This window comes from Xyrauchen texanus, chromosome 26 (genome assembly GCF_025860055.1).
Source record: "Xyrauchen texanus isolate HMW12.3.18 chromosome 26, RBS_HiC_50CHRs, whole genome shotgun sequence".
NCBI lineage: Eukaryota > Metazoa > Chordata > Actinopteri > Cypriniformes > Catostomidae > Xyrauchen > Xyrauchen texanus.
The window spans coordinates 32252870-32275737 of record NC_068301.1 but is presented as its reverse complement, the minus strand read 5'-3'; the positions used below and the strand labels follow the sequence as shown (position 1 = coordinate 32275737).

Here is a 22868-nt window from a genome sequence, read left to right as displayed (position 1 = left end):
GCTAGAGTGCAATCTACGAGACACCTCTATGCACTAAAATGGCTCTTCATGCAACAAAGACCCAGTGAATTGCTCCATAACTGAGATCCTTGCATTCCTTCAAGAGTGGATGGACGCAAGTCTTACTCCATCAACGCTTAAGGCCTCTGTAGCGGCCATATCAGCATTTCACACCCCAGAGGCTGGTTCCCCTACAGGCAGACATGATCTGACCATAACTTCCTTAGGGGAGTGAGGTGCTTGAACCCCCCCTCTCCCTGATATGGTTCCAACATAGGACTTAAATCTGGTGCTCAGAGTGCTTTTAAGATGTCCTTAATATTCCATATATAACATCTATGAGGTGAGAAATTGTGTTTGTATATCATGGACCATGAAATAAAGGCCTGGTGATGAAATTCAGACAGTTTCACTGGTATTTTATCAATATCAAAATAACAACTAAGGACAAATTTAATCCGTTTGAAATAATATGCAAGGGGATAAAATTCCAGATGGATGTAGGTTTTCTTAGACTCTGTCTATGCCAATTAACCTTAAATGTATTATTTAATGTTTCACAGTCCAAAAATGTTGGCCACCACTTTCATATGATTTTAAAACAACTGATTTCTTTATATAATGTATTAGGGTGGAAGTGTTCGCCCATCACTAGTTCTGTTTTGTCACTTATGTTGCGCCTGTTGCTTGAGCGCATGCGCGTTGTGAACTGGAGCGACTTCCTGCCAAATAGTAGTCCCTTACTGCTTTAACAACACACGGCGCACTACCGAGGGAATTTCAGCCCAAGGAAACATAAAGTTTCCTCAAAAGTGGCACTTTGTGACATGGTAAGATCCCCTTTCCCATTTCTGCGCATTTAAGCTTTTTAATGAGCGTTATCTTGTGGAATAGTAAGGTCAGTGAAGTGCGAGCGACATAACACGCTGTGCTAACTGCTACATTAACAGCTCAACAGTGTACACAGGAACACACATTGTGCTGTCTACTTTTTGTGTATTCTATACATCAACAGCAAAATGCGAAGTCAATATTCTACAAATGTTTTCATATTATTTAACCTCTATAAAACGTGAATAAATCTGGTTAACTAGCCACAGCAGTGGACAATAACACTGGCTGTGTCTGCAAACCAAGCGAGTTCCCTACCTAGATATTATTTTGTGGCATCGTCAGCGGCGCGAATGCGTCGTGTTTAGATGAGAGCGAGAAAGTGAGAATAAGAGAGAGAGAGAGAATGCAGGCCTTTCTTATAGCCACAGTGTCCTGTGTAAAAAAACAGATTGGCTTTCTACCAAACTTCCGCACAACAGATCATATCTAAACGCTACACACTCTGATAAGCATGTTCACCAAACACAGAAATCTAACATTTTTGCATTTTTCGTTGATTTTAAAAAAGGCAATCGACTCAATTTGGCATAATGGACTATACTATAAAATTCTCCAAACTGGTATAGGTAGTAAAGTGTTTGATATCATTCAATCACTTTATTTGAACAATAAGTGTGCTATAAAACTTAGCAAATAAAGAACTGAATACTTCACTCAGGGCTGTGGGGTGAGACAGTGATGCAGTTTAAATCCCACTCTTTATAACATTTTTATAAATGAATTGGCAACTACACTGGAACAATCTGCAGCTCCTGACCTCACCCTAAACAACACAGAAGTGAAGTTTCTCCTGTATGCAGATGTTCTGGTGCTGCATTCACCACAGCTAAAGGTCTACAGCAGCATCTAGACCTGCTGCAGCAGTACTGCCAAACTGGGCACTGTCAGTCAATCCTATTAAAAACAAAATTATGATTTTTCAAAAGAAAGCCAAACTTCAAGACATCAAATATATTTTCACACTAGGCAACACCACCCTAGAACACACACTAAATTACAACTATCTTGGACTAAAAATGAGCGTGCCAGGTGACTTTTGTCTGGCTGTTAACACACTGAAGGAGAACGCAAGGAGAGCATTCTATGCCATTAAAAGAATATTTCATAACATAGAAATTCCAATCAAAACCTGAACAAAATATTTGACAGTGTCATTTTATCCGTCACCCTGTATGGAAGTGAGATCTGGGGACCCCTCTGTAGTCACGACTTCACTGAATGGGATAAACACCCTGTTGAGACCCTCCATACAGAATTCTGTAGGAACATTTTAAGAGTCCAAAAGAAAATGCCACATAATGCAAGCTGAGCCGAACTAGGCAGATACCCATTAATTTTACACATTCAAAAGAGATGTATTACATTTTAGAAACACCTTAAATTAAGCCCCATAAAACACTCCACCATGAAGCATTTTTAGACCAAGAGCTTAACCACAAAAGCAGTCCTCTCAGCCAGCTGGTCCTGAAACAAAACATATCAAATTCAGCCAAATCATAAAGCACAAATTAGAATGCTATTGAGGTATAAAAATAAAATATGAATTGCCTGTTTGTCTGTCCACCATCAGAGATGTAAAACAGAGGCACATTCTAACCAAATACAGGTCGAGTGATCAGAATCTCGCCATAGAAAGAGGGAGACTGTAACAAGGTTTAGGTTGGGAAAGGAGGAGGTGGGAACCGGCTGAACCGTCAAAATAATGTTTAATGAAAACAAAGAGACACAAAACATAAACGCACACACTACAACTGCATGTGGCTCTCTCTCAAACTGCAGCGTCCTGCTGTCCCTGCCTGCCGGCCGGCTTTTCCCTGCCTCTCTAGGGCTAGGGAGGGGGACGAGGGGAGGAAAAAAAGAGGAGAGGAGAGGGAAATGGCAAAGCGGAGCGAGAGAGATGTGAGAGCGTAATAACCTGGTTCACTGGCGCTCACATACACTGTCACCCGGTCCTCTGCCACTCCCCAACCTCTGGCAGACAACAGCTCGCTCCTCTCCCGGTGGACGGTAGTAGGTCCTCCGGCCCCGGGACCACGGTCATGCTCCTCCCCCTCTTTTCCCAATTTTTTTTCTGGTGGGGGGGCAGCAGTGTGCCTCAGATCCTCGGCAGCTGGCAGTGATGTCTGCGTTCCCAGGCAGACGGCCACGGCTGCTCCTTGGTTGGCATCCCTCCTCTTTCCCGGGCTTTGGCACCAATGCAACACTGTTAAAATGAGTAAGGAGGAGGTGGGAACCGGCTGAATAGTCAAATTTAATATTACATTTAAACAAAAAGACACACTCACATGGCAGCTGCATGTGGCTCGCTCTCTCCCGAACTGCCGCGTTCCGCTGCACTTATTCCTCGACTGATTAGCCCAATTGGGGGCTGTGCATGCATAGTCACGGCCCTGCCCTGCCCTCATCCTCATCACAGAGACTTAAAAAGTCTTGGCTCCTCAGAGAAAACAGGACATGCGTTTACTGCCAGAATGGAGAGGTTGAAACAGAGATGCACGCCACTGTGGAAAATATCAATTAATTAGAAACACATTCTTCACAAAATCCAGTGAATCTATACCTGAAATTGGACAAATGCAAATCATATTGGGAGAGAAAGACACATGGCCCCTGCAGCTGCAAAATATGTCTCACTCTGCGATAACCTGAGAGAAAGAACTCTGAGCCACTAAACCAAACTTTTTCACTTCAATTTATACATTAGTTCATATATTATTTCATTATATAAACACTGTATATTACTGTGTATCAGTTACACGTGATTTAAAATATTTACATACAATGCATTAGTTTATTTTTATAATTTGTGTTCTAAATATCCACAGTTTAAATATGTTTCTGCTCTGTTTGATTTGATTATAACTTGTGCTTTGGCAAAATTGTAACATGCAGCCATGCTAATAAAGCTATTGAAAATTGAATTGAAAGAGAGAGAGGGAGGAAGTGGGTCTTTCACTGGTCACACCGACATGTTGAACATGTCTTAATAAAACTGGCATGACTTAAGCTTCTGCACTTATGATCCTCCTGCTGTGGCTGAAAGGAGATCAGATTATTGTATTGTATCTGATGGGTTAATGCTGTGCTACAGTGAATGCTGACCTATATATCTAAATCTGACATAGATATCTCACTGTAGGAAAATGTATGTTTTTAGGAAAGTGATGTTCAAGGATACTTGGTTGTAATTTTAATTTCTTTCACATTAGTCTAAAATTGAATGTTATCTTTGGATAGAGAATGTTTTCAAATTGTAAAAAAGAATACACAATTGCTTCTTACAGTCTTATTGCATTCATTCTGTTAAAATCTATTTGAGGCCATAAAAGCTAATCATCAGAGTATTCAATAAATGTAAATACAACTGATGTAATATGAATTGCACTCAAAAATAATTTCAAGATTTATGCATTTCAGTTTCGGAACAAAATTCCATCAAATAGAATTTAGAAATACAATAAAAAAAAGTCTATATATTTTAAGTTTCATTTATTTAGTTAAACATTACACAATTCATTTATTAAATTGAAATGGGCTTTTCATAAAAATAGGCCAAAATATTTTTTTGAGAATGGATAATTATTGAATTAATATCAGATATCTTAATAGTTAAATGTTATTTTAAATAGTCATAGTGGTTCTGCACATTAACTTGATTTTAGTGTCATAAAATCACTTGGTAACCTTTTCTGTGTGAAGTTATATTACATTCTTCAACATTGTTACCATGTCGATGTAACACCATAACCCTTTAAGCTCGGATGGGCTCCCTGGAGAGAAAAATAATAAAACATTAATAACTAAAATTTTGACCAACACAAAATGGATATCATTTAAAAGCTTAGAAGCTCTGCTTTACAATGTATGTAAGCATTATGACCAAAACTGAACATCCATCCATCCATCTTCAACCGCTTATCCGAAGTCGGGTTGCGGGGGCAGCTGCTCCAGCAGGGGGCCCCAAACTTCCCTATCCCGAGCCACATTAACCAACTCTGACTGGGGGACCCCGAGGCGTTCCCAGGCCAGTGTGGAGATGTAATCTCTCCACCTAGTCCTGGGTCTTCCCCGAGGCCTCCTCCCAGCTGGACGTGCCTGAAACACCTCCCTAGGGAGGCGGCCAGGGGCATCCTTACCAGATGCCCAAACCACCTCAACTGACTCCTTTCAACGCAAAGGAGCAGCGGCTCTACTCCGAGCTCCTCACGGATGACTGAGCTCCTCACCCTATCTCTAAGGGAGAAGCCCGCCACCCTTCTGAGGAAGCCCATTTCGGCCGCTTGTACTGCGTGACCTAGTTCTTTCGGTCATGACCCAACCTTCATGACCATAGGTGAGGGTAGGAACAAAAATTGACCGGTAGATCGAGAGCTTTGCCTTCGGCTCAGCTCTCTTTTCGTGACAACGGTGCGATAGAGCGAGTGCAATACCGCCCCGCTGCCCCGATTCTCCGGCCAACCTCCCACTCCATTGTCCCCTCACTCATGAACAAGACCCCGAGGTACTTGAACTCCTTCACTTGGGGCAAAACCTCATTCCCTACCTGGAGTACGCACTCCATCGGTTTCCTGCTGAGAACCATGGCCTCAGATTTAGAGGTGCTAATCCTCATCCCAGGTGCTTCACACTCGACTGCCAAGCGATCCAGTGAGAGCTGAAGGTCACGGACCGATGATGATCCGACCAGAAATGCTGAAAGCTTTGGATGTGGAGGGGGTGTCATGGATGACACGCCTCTTCAACATTGCGTGGAAATCTGGGACAGTGCCTAAGGAGTGGCAGAACGGGGTGGTGGTTCCCCTCTTCAAAAAGGGGGATCAGAGAGTGTGTGCCAACTACAGGGGTATCACACTTCTCAGCCTCCCTGGTAAAGTTTACTCCAAGGTGCTGGAGAGGAGGGTTCGGCCGATTGTCGAACCTCGGATTGAAGAGGAACAATGCGGTTTTCGTCCTGGCCGTGGAACGACGGACCAGATCTTTACTCTCACAAGGATCCTGGAGGGGGCCTGGGAGTATCCGGTCTACATGTGTTTTGTGGATATGGAGAAGGCGTATGACCGGGTCCCCCGGTAGATACTGTGGGAGGTGCTGCGGGAGTATGGGGTGGGGGGATCCCTTCTTGGGGCGATCCAATCCCTGTACGTCCAAAGCGAGAGCTGTGTCCGGGTCCTCGGCACGAAGTCGAGTTCATTCCATGTGGGGGTTGGTCTCCGCCAAGGCTGCGCTTTGTCACCAATCCTGTTTGTGATATTCATGGACAGGATATCGAGGCGTAGTCGGGGTGGGGAAGGTGTGCGGTTCGGTGGGCTGGGGATCTCATCGCTGCTTTTTGCAGATGATGTTGTCTTCATGTCATCATCGGTCCAAAACTGAACAAGTGCTTGAAATTTGTTGACAATTTTTGATAATTTATGAATAATTTTGCACTGTACATGTTATTGCAAACAGTAAAAACATCAAACTCATCAAATGGCCATGTGTCATATGTTGTTAGAAAGCTCAAAGAGTAGAATACAGTCAGCCTATTTGTTTTACTCACAGACAAAATATAGTGAGTAATAGTAATATATGTCCTTGACATCCTTGTTTCATGTTAACAGGTATTGCTTCATGAAAATAAACGGAACATAAAATATCACATACAATTACTTTGAGTGTGGGCTTGTTTTACAGATAATCGCCCCTAAGTAATCGGATGCAGGGCTCCAGACTGCTACTAAAATACTAAATGCGACCCAAAAAAATGATTGCAACAATAAAATCTAGTCACCATTGGTGACAGTCGGGAAGTGTGCGTTCATATGCAGTTTCATCAGATATCATCTTGAGAGTTATTGAATACATCTTTAGGTCGCCAGTGTGTCTCGAGCCACTTTTCACCCATTCTGTTGATGATATGAGCTCTCTGGCTGCACGCAACAACAAACACAGCACAATCCATGATGTTTGATTTGTGAACAAATGACTGTTTTGAACTGTGTCTTTATAATGAATCACCTGATAAGAGCTCATTTGAACTTAGGAGCTCAGGTTAGCAGTTTGAATTCGAGTAACTTTCTCAGGGAATCAGCTGTCAATGAGTTCACAACTGGGAGTGCAGATATTTCAAAACAGTAGTCCCATGTGTATTTTGGGCTTGTTTATAATTAGAAGTTATGTTGTGTACCAATTTTTTTTTCTTTCCTTTTATTATTGATTGGGATTGTAGTAGCACAATACACTGCATCAGGGATTTCATTTAATTTATATATAAAGTTGAAGTCAGAAGTTTACATACACCTTAGCCAAATACATTTAAACGTTTTTCACAATTCCTGACATTTAATCATAGAAAACATTCCCTGTCTTAGTGAGTGATTTATTTCAGCTTTTATTTCTTTCATCAGATTCCCAGTGGGTCAGAAGTTTACATACACTTTGTTAGTATTTGGTAGCATTGCCTTTAAATTGCTTAACCTTGGTCAAACGCTTTGGGTAGCCTTCCACAAGCTTCTCACAATAAGTTACTGGAATTTCGACCCATTCCTCCTGACAGAACTGGTGTAACTGAGTCAGATTTGTAGGCCTCCTTGCTCACACATGCTTTTTCAGTTGTGCCCACAAATGTTCTATCAGATTGAGGTCAGGGCTTTGTGATGGCCACTCCAATACCTTGACTTTGTTATCCTTAAGCCATTTTGCCACAACTTTGGAGGTATGCTTTGGGTCACTGTCAATTTGGAAGCCCCATTTGCGACCAAGCTTCAACTTCCTGGCAGATGTCTTGAGATGTTGCTTCAATATATCCACATAATTTTCCTTCCTCATGATGATGTCTATTTTGTGAAGTGCACCAGTCCCTCCTGCAGCAAAACACCCCCACAACATGATGCCAAACATAACAATTGTCATTATGGCAGTAATAACAGTTCAATTTTTGTTTCATCAGACCAGAGGACATTTCTCACAAAAGTAAGATCTTTGTCCTCATGTACACTTGCAAACTGTAGTCTGACTTTTTTAATGGCGGTTTTGGAGCAGTTGCTTCTTCCTTGCTGAGCAGCCTTTCAAGTTATGTGTATATTTATTTTGTTTTACTGTGGATAAAGATACTTGTTTCCTTTGCTGTTGTTCTGGAATTGATTTAGCACCAAACTACTTTCATCTCTAGGAGACAAAATGCATCTCCTTCCTGAGCGGTATGATAACTGTGTGGTCCCATGGTGTTTATACTTGCATACTATTTTTGTACAGATGAATGTGGTGCCTTCAGGTGTTTTGAAATGGCTTGTTTGCAGTCACGTGATTCTGATAACATGCTAAATTCAGATGGAGGGCAGGAAGTGAAAAGCAGAATGGACGAGATGGAGGAAAGTCCGTACTGTACTAGTTTAGGCCTAGATACTATTACGAGAGAAAGGTATAAACAGAAAATCACAACATATGTTGGATATAATTCTTATGTTATGAAGAGGAGTGATTTTTCAACTGAATTTAAATGCTTGCCTGCCATCGAGGCGGTAGATATAAGCAACTACATTGGCCTCCAGACATCCACAAAAGTATGGAGGCATACAACTTTTTTGTTAGTGGTTGGATCAATGACCTTGGTATCAAGGTGCTCCACAATGACTGTCATTGTGGAGCAGTTGAATGGCTCAGTTGAATGGCATTTCTTTTTTGTCCTGTAGATTAACCTAGCAACAAACATTAAAAGCTGCTGCGCCTCTCGATGTTAGCTTTATGTTTGTTTACTTACACTATTAGGTTAACCACTCTCAGAGGTCCGCCAAAACACCACTAAAGACATGGATCATCGTGAAACAAGACGGAGAAGTCATTGTAGCTCATTGCAGTTATTTACGTTCACCTGCAAAGACCTTGTAGTTCTCTTTGCTAACATTTAAGTATTTTTGTTCAGTTACAGGAGTACAATCTTAAACAAAGAAAAGACAAAACAATTACTTTAACTTTACAAAGTACAGAAACGGCTAACGTTACAAAAACATACGTTGTATTAACTTTAACAAAGTGGTCACTGCACACACAAGCATTATCTGACTCGGATCCTCCCGACCACAGACGCAGGTTTACTAGCCATTTTTTCCTGATAATTTTACTAGTCAGTTTCTTGTGGTTTCTTGGTTTGATCAATTTGAGCAATCGTAAACGATGCAAAAACGTTTGTGATGGTGCTTCCTATGTTGAAAATCACTTCCTGCATCTGCAATTCTCGCCACAGCAACGCAATGACATGACGTCACGTGCAAACAAGCTTTTGTTCCAAAGGATGAACCAGACTTGTGGAGGTCCCTAATTTTTCCCACAACTTTGTTTTGTTTTGATTTTCCCATGATTAACTTAGTGTATGTAAAATTCTGATGTATTGTAATTGTGATTATAGTCCATTCAAAGTGAAACAATCTGTCTGTAAACAATTGTTGGAAAATTACTTGTGTCATGTACAAAGTAAACTCTAGTAAAACTAGAGTTTGCTAATATGAAATCTGTGGAGTGAAAGTGTATGCAAACTTCTGACTTCAATGGTATATATATTTTAAAATACTTATATGTATAATGTATAATATCAATTTAATGTGTGCACTCCCATATATATATATATATATATATATATAAATTATACATATATATATATAAATTATACATATATACATATATATAAATTATACATATATACATACAGTGCATCCGTAAAGTATTCACAGCGTTTCACTTTTTCCACATTTTGTTATGTTACAGCCTTATTCCAAAATGGATTAAATAAATTATTTTCCTCAAAATTCTACATACAATACCCCATAATGACATCGTGAAAGATCTTTGCAAATTTAAAAAAAATGAAAAACGTAAAAAATCACATGTACATAAGTATTCACAGCATTTGCTCAATACTTTGTTGAAGCACCTTTGGCACCAATTACAGCCTGAAGTCTTTTTGTGTATGATGCTACAAACTTGGCACACCTATTTTTGGGCAGTTTCTCCCATTCTTCTTTGCAGGACCTCTCAAGCTCCATCGGGTTGGATGGGGAGTGTCGGTGCACAGCCATTTTCAGATCTCTCCAGAGATGTTCAATCGGGTTCAAGTCTGGGCTCTGGCTGGGCCACTCAAGACATTCACAGAGTTGTCCCGTAGCCACTCCTTTGTTATCTTGGCCGTGTACTTGTGGTCGTTGTCCTGTTGGAAGACAAACCTTCACCCCAGTCTGAGGTCAAGAGTGCTCTGGAGCAGGTTTTCATCAACAATGTCTCTGTACATTGCTGCATTCATCTTTCCCTCGATCCTGACTAGTCTCCCAGTTCCTGCCACTGAAAAACATCCCCACAGCATGATGCTGCCACCACCATGCTTCACTTTAGGGATGTATTGGCCAGGTGATGAGCGGTAACTGGTTTCCTCCAGACATGACGCTTGCCATTCTCGCCAAAGGTTTCATCAGATTTGTTTCTCATGGTCAGAGTCCTTCAGGTGCCTTTTGGCAAACGCCAGGCAGGCCGTCATGTGCCTTTTACTGAAGAGTGGCTTCCTTCTGGCCACTCTACCATACAGGCCAGATTGGTAGAGTGCTGCAGAGATGGTTGTTCTTTTCTCTCCACAGAGAAATGCTGGAGCTCTCTGAGTGACCATCGGGTTCATGGTCACCTCCCTGACTAAGGCCCTTCTCACCCGATCTCTCGGTTTGACCAGGTGGCCAGCTCTAGGAAGAGTCCTGGTGGTTCCAAACTTCCATTTATGGATGATGGAGTCCACTGTGCTCATTTTCTCATTGGGACCTTTAATGCTGCAGAAATGTTTCTGTACCCTTCCCCAGATCTGTGCCTCAATACAATCCTGTCTTGGAGGTCTACAGACAATTCTTTAGACTTCATGGCTCGGTTTGTGCTGTGACATGCACTGTTAACTGTGGGACCTTATATAGACAGGTGTGTGTGTGCCTTTCCAAATCATGTCCAATCAACTGAATTTACCACAGGTGGACTCCAATCAAGTTGTAGAACATCTCAAGGATGATCAGTGGAAACAGGATGCACCTGAGCTCAATTTTGAGTGTCATGGCAAAGGCTGTGAATACTTATGTACATGTGATTTTTATTCGTTTTTTATTTTTAATAAATTTGCAAAGATTTCAAACAAACTTCTTTCACATTGTCATTATGGGGTATTGTTTGTAGAATTTTTAGGAAAATATTTAATTTTATAAATTTTGGAATTAGTCTGTAACATAACAAAATGTGGAAAAAGTGAAGCGCTGTGAATACTTTCCGGATGCACTGTGTGTATGTGTGTATATATATATATATATATATATATATATATATATATATATATATATATATATATATATATATATACATACAGGTGCTGGTCATATAATTAGAATATCATCAAAAAGTTGATCTATTTCAGTAATTCCATTCAAAAAGTGAAACTTGGATATTATATTCATTCATTACACACAGACTGATGTATTTCAAATGGTTATTTCATTTAATTGTGATGATTAAAACTGACAACTAATGAAAATCCCAAATTCAGTATCTCTGAAAATTAGAATATTACTTAATACCAATACAAAAAAAGGATTTTTAAAAATGTTGGCCAACTGAAAAGTATGAACGTGAAAGGTATGAGCATGTACAGCACTCAATACTTAGTTGGGGCTCCTTTTGCCTGAATTACTGCAGCAATGCGGCGTGGCATGGAGTCGATCAGTCTGTGGCACTGCACGGGTGTTATGAGTGCCCAGGTTGCTCTGATAGTGGCCTTCAGCTCTTCTGCATTGTTGGGTCTGGCGTATCGCATCTTCCTCTTCACAATACCCCATAGATTTTCTATAGGGTTAAGGTCAGGCGAGTTTGCTGGCCAATTAAGAACAGGGATACCATGGTCCTTAAACCAGGTACTGGTAGCTTTGGCACTGTGTGCAGGTGCCAAGTCCTGTTGGAAAATGAAATCTGCATCTCCATGAAGTTGGTCAGCAGCAGGAAGCATGAAGTGCTCTAAAACTTCCTGATAGACGGCTGCGTTGACCTTGGACCTCAGAAAACACAGTGGACCAACACCAGCAGATGACATGTCACCCCAAACCAACACTGGCTGTGGAAACTTTACACTGGACTTCAAGCAACGTGGATTCTGTGCCTCTCCTCTCTTCCTCCAGACTCTGGGACCTTGATTTCCAAAGGAAATGCAAAATTTACTTTCATCAGAGAACATAACTTTGGACCACTCAGCAGCAGTCCAGTCCTTTTTGTCTTTAGCTCAGGCGAGACGGTTCTGACGCTGTGGCTTTTTCTACCACATATTTTCCTTCCCTTCGCCTCTCTATTAATGTGCTTGGACACAGAGCTCTGTGAACAGCCAGCCTCTTTAGCAATGACCTTTTGTGTCTTGCCCTCCTTGTGCAAGGTGTCAATGGTCGTCTTTTGGACAGCACCCGGTGTCTTTAATATTGAACCTTTTCACAATATTCACATTTTCTGAGATACTGATTTTGAAGTTTTTCATTAGTTGTCAGTTATTATCATCAAAATTAAAAGGAATGAACTCTTGAAATATATCAGTCTGTGTGGAATGAATGTATACATTATCCAAGTTTCACTTTTTGAATGGAATTACTGAAATAAATCAACTTTATGATGATATTCTAATTATATAACCAGCATATATATATATATATATATATATATATATTTGTGATGTGAGATCCAGCTTTTGATACTTGGGACCATTGAAGGACTGATTCACAACTATTAAACAAGGTGCAAACATTTTAAGAAGGCAACACACTATTATATGCATTGTATACTCAATGTAAATACCTGTTATGCAGATTCTGAAGGGCAGTACTAAATAAAAATAAAAAAGATCCTTTATCTCTTATATTTGTATAAATGCTGAAAGTGGTGCAAAACCGTTTGAAACAAAAGGGGAATGCATATTTGTGCACTAAACTATACAGTATATTAAACACCCGATCAATGAGCTATCAACTGTCTTCGGCTTTCTATCTTGTTTTTGAACAACAAACTAAATCGAGCAGTTTGTTATGTGGCAACTAAAACAGCCATTTGTCTCCTAAATGTTTCAGTTTAGGAGCCAATGAATCATTTGTAATTGTTTTAGTCTGGAGCCCTGGAATGCATAGATCATTAAATAACCCATGCAAAGCACAATCTGTATACAGTGTCTTGCTATCTTGCTACAAACACATTAGCTTTCCTGGTCCGATGACATCATCAGAAATGCTGTAGCATCATGGAATGCTAAACCAATTGGATTGGGTTCAGATTGCTCCAACCAGTGGTGAAAGTCCTCCATATTTTGGCAGAGTCATGTGATCAATCTCTAATTACATATGGCCACCTGGAGATGGCACCATGTACATAACAAAGGCTCAATTCTGTGAAATCTCATTACTAAAATCATGTCTGCATTAGGGGTGGGTTAAAAAATATTTTTTTACTGATGCATCTCGATCTTCATTTGAACCATCTCTATATCGTTTCTTAAATCCCAAGATCGATCTTTTACTCTATGCGCAGCCTTCCAATACAATGAGAGAAATCTCTCGCATTTGCAACCAAATTTCACACGCAAATAACATGCAAATAAATGTTTTTATATTTGGCAACTGGCTAGCAGGATGATGTTCTTTTAAAGTCAGTTGTTGATCATAAACAAAAAAAAGAACCAATTAATTCTAATCAGTCATAGCACAGATGAGACAAAGCCATTCTAGTCTCTCTCGTTAACATGCGCTGATTTATAGACGCTGTTTACAGAAATGCAGGATTCCCTTACTGAAACCGTACCGGTTTTAGCACGTGTTCAACAAATTAATGTAAATACCTGTAAATAGTATAAATTATGCAATTAAACAATAAAAATTTATCCAAATATAATATATGCAATATAATATTATATTTATTGATTTGTTCATTTTTATATAATATAAATAAATTATGAAAATAAAATATCATTAGTAAAATTTATATTTTCATATTGTACCTAGTTAGAAGGTCCCCTGTATAATTCACAGAATTAGCTGTGAGAGAATTTATTTCATATGTACACTGGCAGCCAATGTTTGGAACGATGTACAGATTTAGAAATTGGGTCTTAAATTCTCCAAACTGGCATTCAACGGATCACAAAGTATAGTCAGGACATTACTGATGTAAAAAAACAGCACCATCACTATTTGAAAGACATTTTTGATCAAATCTAGACAGCAGCCATCACTCCAACACCTTATCCTTGAGCAATCATGCTAAATTGATCATTTGGTACTAGAAAATCACTTGCCATTATATCAAACACAGTTGAAAGCTATTTAGTTCATTAAATGAAGCTTAACGTTGTCTTTTGTGTTTGTTTTTGAGTTACCACAATATGCATGTCTTAAGATTAATATTAGGTCAAAAATGGCAAAAAAGAAACTGCTTTCTCTAGAAACCCGTCAATCAAGGTTATACAGTGCTTGAAATTGCCAAAAAACTGAAGATTTCATACAAAGGTGTACACTACAGTCTTCAAAGACAAAGGACAACTGGCTCTAACAAGGACAGAAAGAGATGTGGAAGACCAGATGTACAACTAAAGAGGATAAGTACATCAGAGTCTCTAGTTTGAGAAAGAGATGCCTCACATGTCCTCAGCTGACAGCTTCATTGAATTCTACCTGCTCAACACCAGTTTCATGTACAACAGTAAAGAGAAGACTCAGGGGTGCAGCCTTATGGGGAGAATTGCAAAGAAAAAGACACTTTTGTAACAGAAAAACAAAAAGAAATGGTTAGAGTGGGCAAAGAAACAGACATTGGAGAACAGATAATTGGAAAAGAGTGTTATGGATCTTAACTCCATTGAGCATTTGTGGGATCAGCTAGACTGTAAGGTGCTTGAGAAGTGCCCGACAAGACAGTCACATCTATAGCAAGTGCTACAGGAAGTGTGGGGTGAAATGTGACCTGCATATCTGGAAAAACTGACATCTAGAATACCAAGGATCTGCAAAGCTGTCATTGCTGCACTTAAAGGATTTTTTGATGAGAACTCTTTAAAGCAGTTTAAGAAGTTCTGGACATTTTCTTCAAATTGTAATAGTAATTTGTCATGTTATTAATGTCCTGACTATACATTTTGATCAGTTGAATGCCACTTTTGTGAATAAAAGTACTAATTTCTATCCATAAGAGCAACATTTGTACATTATTCCAAATTTTTGGCTGCCAGAGTAAGCAAAAGGGACATTAGAACTGAAACAAACCCATATGAACCGATATCGAATCAGAGCTTGTGAATCAAATTGAATCTGAAAATCTTTATTGATAACCAGCCCAAGTCTGCATGAATTGCAAACCTTTAGTCAGTTTTGTGTTTGCATGTGCAATTAGTTTGTATGTACAATTATGTTTTGTTTGTAATGTATGGTGAGGGTTTTTGACACTAGGATAAATAATTTTTGTAATGTTATAACTTTTGATTGCTTTGTCATATCAAAACAAAATTGTACTCTGTTACAGTTGACTTGATTAGGAAAAAACAAATGCAGTTTTTTTTGGAGCCACCGTATTTATACCATAAGATATTTAATGTAAAAAAGAAAAAAGCACCTCATCCATCAAAAAAGTAATCCATTCGGCTTCAGAGTGTTAATAAAGGTCTTCTGAAGCGACGCGATGCGTTTTTGTAAAATAAATATTTATAAATGTATTAACTAAAATCTTCCGCTAACGGCCGTCAGCGCGTTCACAAGAGTTCCGGCGTATGATGTGGGCGTAGCATCAGCCCCGGTAAGAAGTGATGAACACAGAAGTGCGCTTTGTTTACGGCAAAAGAATAATGCCGCAAAGAAGTGAGTTGTTTCAGCTATACTGTAGCTTGTATTTGCCTTAAAATGGTACATTCGTGCATCTTTCCAGTCATTCCAATCGTCCATTCATGGCAGCAAACACTCTCAGCCTCTGTTGGCATCACCTCGCAATTCCTGCATGAGCACCACCACGTCTCCCGTACTCTACGTCTACCAGATTCTTTTGTTTGTGCCTCTGCTGCAGCCTCCTCCATCTCCCGGAGTTCCTGGTCGGTGTACTCCGGTTCAAACTAATAGGGCTGGGCAAAAAACTCGATCTCCTCTTCTCTTATATCAAAATCCCCCAATATTTTTCTTTAAAAATCCTTGTTGTCGTCTTCTAATTCATGACCGGCATTTTGATTGCTCTGTCCTCTGTGCTTCCGCGTTCGTCACTTCTCACTGGAGCTTACGCCTACGTCATACACTGGAACTCGTGCTTGTGACCGTGCTGATGGCCGTTACCGGAAGCCAGTGATTTATAGTTAATAAAGTTAGAAATATGGATATATATTTTACAAAAACGCTTAGCTTCAGAAGGCCTTTATTATCCCCCTGGAGCCGTGTGGATTACTTTTTTGATGGATTGATGCACTTTTTTGGTCTTCAAAATCTAAGGTACCATTCACTCCCATTCTAAAGCTTGGAAGAGCCAGAATATTTTTTATGCAACTCCGATTGTGTTTGGCTGAAAGAAGAAAGTCATATAGACCTAGGATGGCTTTAGGGGTGAGTAAATTATGGGATCATTTTCATTTATGGGTGAACTAAACATTTAAGCTGAGTAGGCACATCCAAAATTTCACCAACAGGTGCCGGATAAAAGCAAAGGGTTTGAAAATAAAATGAGGAAAATCCACTCACTGTTTCACTCCTGCAAACCTGCATTTATTTTGAACCTGTATCATGTGATTTTAACATCTGTGGCCCGGGGTAATCCGTCCATCCTTCTTTCTACAATTATTTATTTTGTTTATTTTTCTTTCCCTTTTTTTTCTATTCTTTTTTCATTCTGTCTTTGTTTTTCCTTTCTCCTTTGTTTCTACATTTCTCTCTTTCTTTGTTCACTTTGGTTTCTTTTTCTTTCTCTCTTTGTTTCTTTTTAGTTTTTCTTCCTCTCGGTTTCTTTTCTTTGTTTCTTTCTGTCTTTCCCTCTAACTAACTCTAAGGTTAGTTAGGTTTAATCTTTAGTATCACTTGTTTTTCAACAATCTACTGTAGACTGTTTAAATATATATTTTCACGTTTTTCATTCCAAATCACGTTCATGGGACATCGAGTTGGGCATTACATTAGCATCGTACAGGTCCACATGTGATCTACAAAACTTAGTCTCACATTTACATTAATGAGTTTCTGCTACATTAGCTCAAGCCTCTGACCCGCTTTCTCTGCTTCCTTTTTTATATATTTCAATTATATATATATATGTAGTTAAAAGAAGACATGAGGTGAGTAAAATTAGGTTAGATCTTATCCCTGCCCACGCTTTTGGACGTGACAGCTTGTGCAGAAACACCTAATGCCATTGATATAATCAGGAAAGAATACAGGCTTCCTTAGTTTTCACTAAATGTAGGTTAGTGTACATGTAAGGAGACACTGCCATATAATCCAGACATGTGTGCTGTAAAGTGGGTGGGTACAGGGGGAACATCTGGTGCCTTTGTGGGGGAGCCTCACATGCCTCACCTGCCAGGCCTGAGCTCACCTGCCAACGGGGTGAGTGCGGGATTAGGAACGTCGAGACCCACTTTCTCCCCCGAATTTCCCATAATGCTAAGCGGAGTGATCGCACGTGCACCCATGTATAAAGATGTCTCACTGTGTCCACTTGCATGTTTTACACAGGGCCTTGGCCAAAGAAACAACAACTGCAGAGACTGAGAGAGCAGGTTTGCCTGTGCGTACTGTGAAGAAGTGCTCTCTCGCAGATATGGACAAATCACAAGAGGTGTCTGAATTACCCGTGAGTACACTGCATACACGGACTGGTCAGAACTGAAGAAACATTCCTGTGTATTTAATACATAAACCTTTGTTTGCATCAAGGTTTTATGTTCAAATGCGTATGAATGTATAAGAAAAAGCGTATTCTTTAGGTGCAATGAGTGGCCACTATTTACCTTTTAGCTATTTTGTAGTAATCCTGTTGTGTGTGTGTGAATACATTTTTAAAAGAACAATTATTCTCTGTTGTCTCTCAATAAACACACAGTAGTAAAACTGCCATCTTTAGGTTTTGAATGCAGTATATTTTTTAACTATTGGTTTGGTTTAATAGACAAAGAAAGCTCGGCATGATCCAGAAGTTAGTCAAGAGGGTGATTCAAGGTAAGTTGATTTGCATATACATTACAAGTTGTACATTTAGCCTTTATTTTCATGCTTAATTTTCATATATAGCCGGCATATAATACAATTTAATGGTCAGTTATATAATGTGTGCACAATCTCATTTGATTGTAAAGTCTGTAGATTTGATCTTTTCATTTGTTATTAAATATGAAAAGCATGTATTGACATTTTATTAGTTGGAACATTTTGGGAACTTTTATGTTCACATTTAGGATTATTCTGCATCTTTATAGATAAGGCCCTAATGCAAAAGTTTAAAGTAGAGCTCAAGGAACAGCATGTTTAGTAAGATAATCCTGCTCTATTACTAAAGTGCCCTTGAGCAATATTTAAAAAAAAAATGATTTGGAAGAACAAAGAGTGACTTGTCTCGAAAGTGCATGATTTCCTTAATTAAAAAACACTTCATCCACAACAAAATAGCAGACAATTTTTAAATCTCATCTTAGAGGGTCCCCTTTTAAAATGGTTTTAAGTTGTGTTGACTCTTTGTTGGTCAGAAGAACATAACATGTGCCTGTTGTATTATTGTGCTTGTAAGAGGGAAAACAGGATGTTCTAAAAGTCGTTATTTTGCAGGGCGATGAGTGCTAAGGACAGCAGTGACTCTCCTGACCGGGGCGAATCAACAGTTCAATCAGAGGTCAATTCATTTTCACCATCTGTTGCTCACTTACACACAGGTAAGTATCATTCTGGTTTTATTTTCAACCACAAAAATCATTTTAGGGTCGTAAAAGTTCATTATATGGTCTTATAATAATGATGTGTGTGGAGGGCTATAATGAAGGTACATAGGTGATGTTTTGTTGATAATATAAAAATAACCAGCGCAAGGATTTTAATGTTTTTTTTATTTGGACATTAATTTTTCCAAAGACCACTCCAGTAAGCCACTGTTACACCCACTCTTGTGTCACGACTCATGAGTATGAGGGATAAGACTGCAGCATTTTGTTATAAATGTCTCCAATTGAAACCTCAGTAGCAAAAATGCAGAAAGAGTTGAGAAGTTTGATTCTTTTCCCAAATTAATTTCATTCATAAATTGGTTTGAAACTTCCACACGGAAATCCCTGGTAAATATTGATGTTTATAACCATGTATTTTTTAGATTGGTGCATATAAATAAAATAATGAAATATAATGTAATTTTTTACAGCTGTATTGTACTTTTATCTTTTAACATTTTGAATCTACTTTGCATCCACGGCTGTTTGTTTGAACTGATGGTTCCTCTGATTAAAAAAAGCACCCTTTTAAATTTGGTGTCCTTTTCTGCATATCGCGGCACCGGTTTGTTGCCTGTTCTGCATAACATGTTAGCAAGGGTTGCAGCGATAACGCGATATGAAAATTGACATATCATACCATGTGCGTTTGCTTATCTACGGTATTGAGAAAAAAAATGCAACCGGACGGAGAATCTCAACTGCGTGTGCGCATCTCCTTTCCCCCACGACTGTCTGTCAGACTCGTCAACTTGTGTCATACACATGCCGTGGAGAAAATGTCAGAGAGAAGTGAGGCGAGGAGCCTGACATAAGTGTGGGTGTGAGTTAAAGCGGTGTTTCTCAACTGGTGGGTCGCAGGTCTATTCGGACGGGGTCGCAGACAACAGGAAAAGAACGATGCCATGGTTCTCCCATTGAAAATATTTCGCCTGCCGCACAAGTGAAGGCCTATTTAGGACTGCCGAGGAGAATTAATGATAATATCGCAATCAGCTAAAGACTTCTCATCTGCACTTTGGCACGAGTGTAACGGAACCAGCTCGTGATCATGATCTGCTCTTCTCTCTGATGCACGTGTGCAACAACCGGGCTTCCCTCGATATTGCGGAGCACAGACCTCAAAACTGATGTGACCAATTTCAAATCTAGTGAGACTTTTCTTGTTTAAAGTGTTACGGAGGAAGTCAAGTTGAACCTCTCAAACAGTAGCAGCCCTGACATGCCAAACAGCACTGAGGAGGAAAAGAGCAACACTGTGCCATGCGCTAATTAATTTTTTCAATATGCATCACCTTTACAAAATTGGTTCACAATTTTATATGAGAAAGTAAATGTAAAATGTTTTGAAAATGTTATAGTTTCATGTGAAATAATCTTAATGTAGAATCTATTAGACCTAATTTTGTATCAACAGTGGCATTTGTAGTTAAAGTTTCAAGATGTGTTTCAGCTAGTATTTATTTTTCATAAATATTATAATTTGTTATTATTATTACTATTATTTAAGACTAGCTACACTGACATAACCATGGTAACGAGGAGCCTTTCCTCTTCTGTAATGTGTATGTTCTGTTTGAATTATGTTTGAAATTGGGAAACAAACGGGATAATAATGGGCTCATATAAGTAAATATTTTTAAAAGGGGGAGAGAAAACTTCCTGTAGATTTTGTTGTTGACATCAACAACAAAAATAGTGTCACTTGATGCCTGTCCTTGTACTTGAAAACCATGAACAAATCTATGCAACATAAAAGAAAATGCGACCCCATTAAATACAGGTTATGTTTAATCTATGGTGGGTCACCACTTGATGCCCAATGTAAAATCTGTCCTGAAGCAAAACCAGTTGAGAACCCGTGAGATAAAGGGACAGACAGGAGCAGTATATGTTGATTATTAATAATCATAGGACATTACTTTAAAATTTCACAGCTGATGTTATTTTTCATTTAGTAGTTAATTTAACATACTATGATAACATGTAAACGAACATGCTTTAGTTAAATAACATTATAACATGTTATATAACTATGCTATTTTTTTATCATGTTTATAATTCTGTTTATTATTATAATTCTGTTAGATTTCTTATTTATTCTATTTATTTTATTTATTTTCAAAAGGGAGAATGCAAAAATGGTTTCAAGTTTCAATGATAATAAAGCGTTTGTTCAACCAAAATAAAACAATAGCCCTTCTGTTTTCACTCCTTTAATTGTCATTGGAACTGATAATAATAATTGGGTAATACCTTGATATTTTCTGAGACTGTTATCCTACCGTGAACGTCTCATACCTAGCGGTGGCCCATTTCAGCTTATCTCGGCCCTGTTTCGCAGCTGGCCCTTATGGAAAAATCCTGGTTCTCCCGTTGGCCAGTCCGCCCCGGCACCTACCTATAACTTTTCAGTTGTGCGAGGGGCTTTGATTTATCGGTTACATAGAAAAGAAAATTCTCTCTCAGCTAATGCTCTTAAATATAAAGAACCTTCTTGGCACAATTAAAAAATATTAATAAAAATATATATATTTTATTAGTTTTTCATCAAATTGGTCACATTTTAGCTTTTGAACAATACTTAAATTTAGTATCAGTTAATGTATTCTATAATTTTGTAAAATGTTTATTGTTTACTTGCATAATTTGTGCTATTTACAAGTATTAACATTGATATGTAGAACACCTGCTTAATCGGTACTGTCTCTTTAAGACTAGCAGCATCAGGCAGTAAGCCCATATAATGAGAGAGGATGTGCAAAAGACGTGTGTGATTTAAAATTAAATGTTTCTTTTTTGGTTGTTTTTAATCAACAACTGAGCATTAAAAGATACATTATTCAATCGCATGTGGATCCTTGGATCTCGCCTTTTTGGATGCACAGAACAAATTAAACCAAACTTTTACTCTCAATACGCAGTGAAAGGACATCTGTGCTAATCACTTCTTCTACACTATACTACTCAGTCATTGGTGAGTGAAATCTGAACATTTCCCAGCTAATTATAGACATTTTATGTCACATTGCACTGAATTAACATTAAATCAACAAACTTAATCTATAAATATCTACGGCTGGAAAATGATCCGAGGCCTGTGTCACAGAAATACAAATGCTCCTATTTACCATCTCAGGACAAGGGCTAGCCATCATGAACTGATATTGAAGTAAATTTGAATGTTGAATGGTATGAAATGGAAACTTCCTTGTTCTATTTTCAACAGCAGTGACTTGCAAAGACCTCACTACAACCACATCCACTGAATATACCTCACAGATCTACCAAGGAAACAAGTAAGAATGAAACATTGTTTTAAATAATACTTTTCCAAAGTATTATTCATACGTTCTTTACTGGAGATCACGTGATTAAGACTCCTAAAACTTGAATTGAAATTAATTTAATTTAACGGAAAGTTAGGAGTTCAGTACAAGTTAAGTGCTATTGACAGCATCAGTTTCATAATTTCGGTTAACCACAGAAAATATTTTTCAACTCGTCACTTTGCTGCACTTGCAGTGGAAGTCAAGGCATTGCACCAAGATGAACTTTAAAATACACGTTGTTGCAAAAGGAAAGCCACAAGACTTAAACATACATGTTAACATGAGACCATGTGTGATAAAATTGCTTACAAATCATATTTGTGCAAAGTTATATAAAAGTTTTCAACTCCTGTCATGACTTTGTAAAGCCAAAGTCTTTCTAGCATGTCGGCCATATTTGGAACACTCTCGGGATGCTATTTCCAGTCATGACAGTACAGCTCCTGTCTACTTGAATGGAGAAAGATCAAAATCTCAAAAACTGTTGGTCAATATCAGCAATCTTTTATAGATAATGCGCATGTGGGTTGTAGAGTTGATTGACAGGTGATGTCTGTATCTAAATGGCAATTGGCTCTTTTACCTTTAAGGCGGGACTTCCTTTCGACAGCCGTTGACCATTGGGCACTCGTAGCTCCTTGGTTGAGCGTTCTAATTCCTCCCTTTCATTTTAATAGAAGTGGCCCGTCTCTGCT

The 22868-nt window shown here is 38.8% G+C and overlaps 1 protein-coding gene across 3 annotated transcripts in view; it reads left to right on the top strand.

The window, feature by feature from the left end:
• The first annotated feature begins 717 nt into the window (after positions 1–717).
• Positions 718–22868, top strand: part of eya3 (EYA transcriptional coactivator and phosphatase 3) — a 39108-nt gene continuing 16957 nt past the window's right edge. For 2 of the 3 annotated variants that reach the window (XM_052093036.1, XM_052093034.1), the window contains exons 1-5: positions 718–830; positions 17604–17721; positions 18037–18086; positions 18690–18793; positions 22071–22140. In XM_052093036.1, the coding sequence (XP_051948996.1) occupies positions 17689–17721; positions 18037–18086; positions 18690–18793; positions 22071–22140 (257 nt within the window). In that variant the 5' untranslated portion in view covers positions 718–830; positions 17604–17688. The remainder of the gene's footprint in view (positions 831–17603; positions 17722–18036; positions 18087–18689; positions 18794–22070; positions 22141–22868) is intronic. The other variant, XM_052093035.1, reaches the window with a different exon arrangement.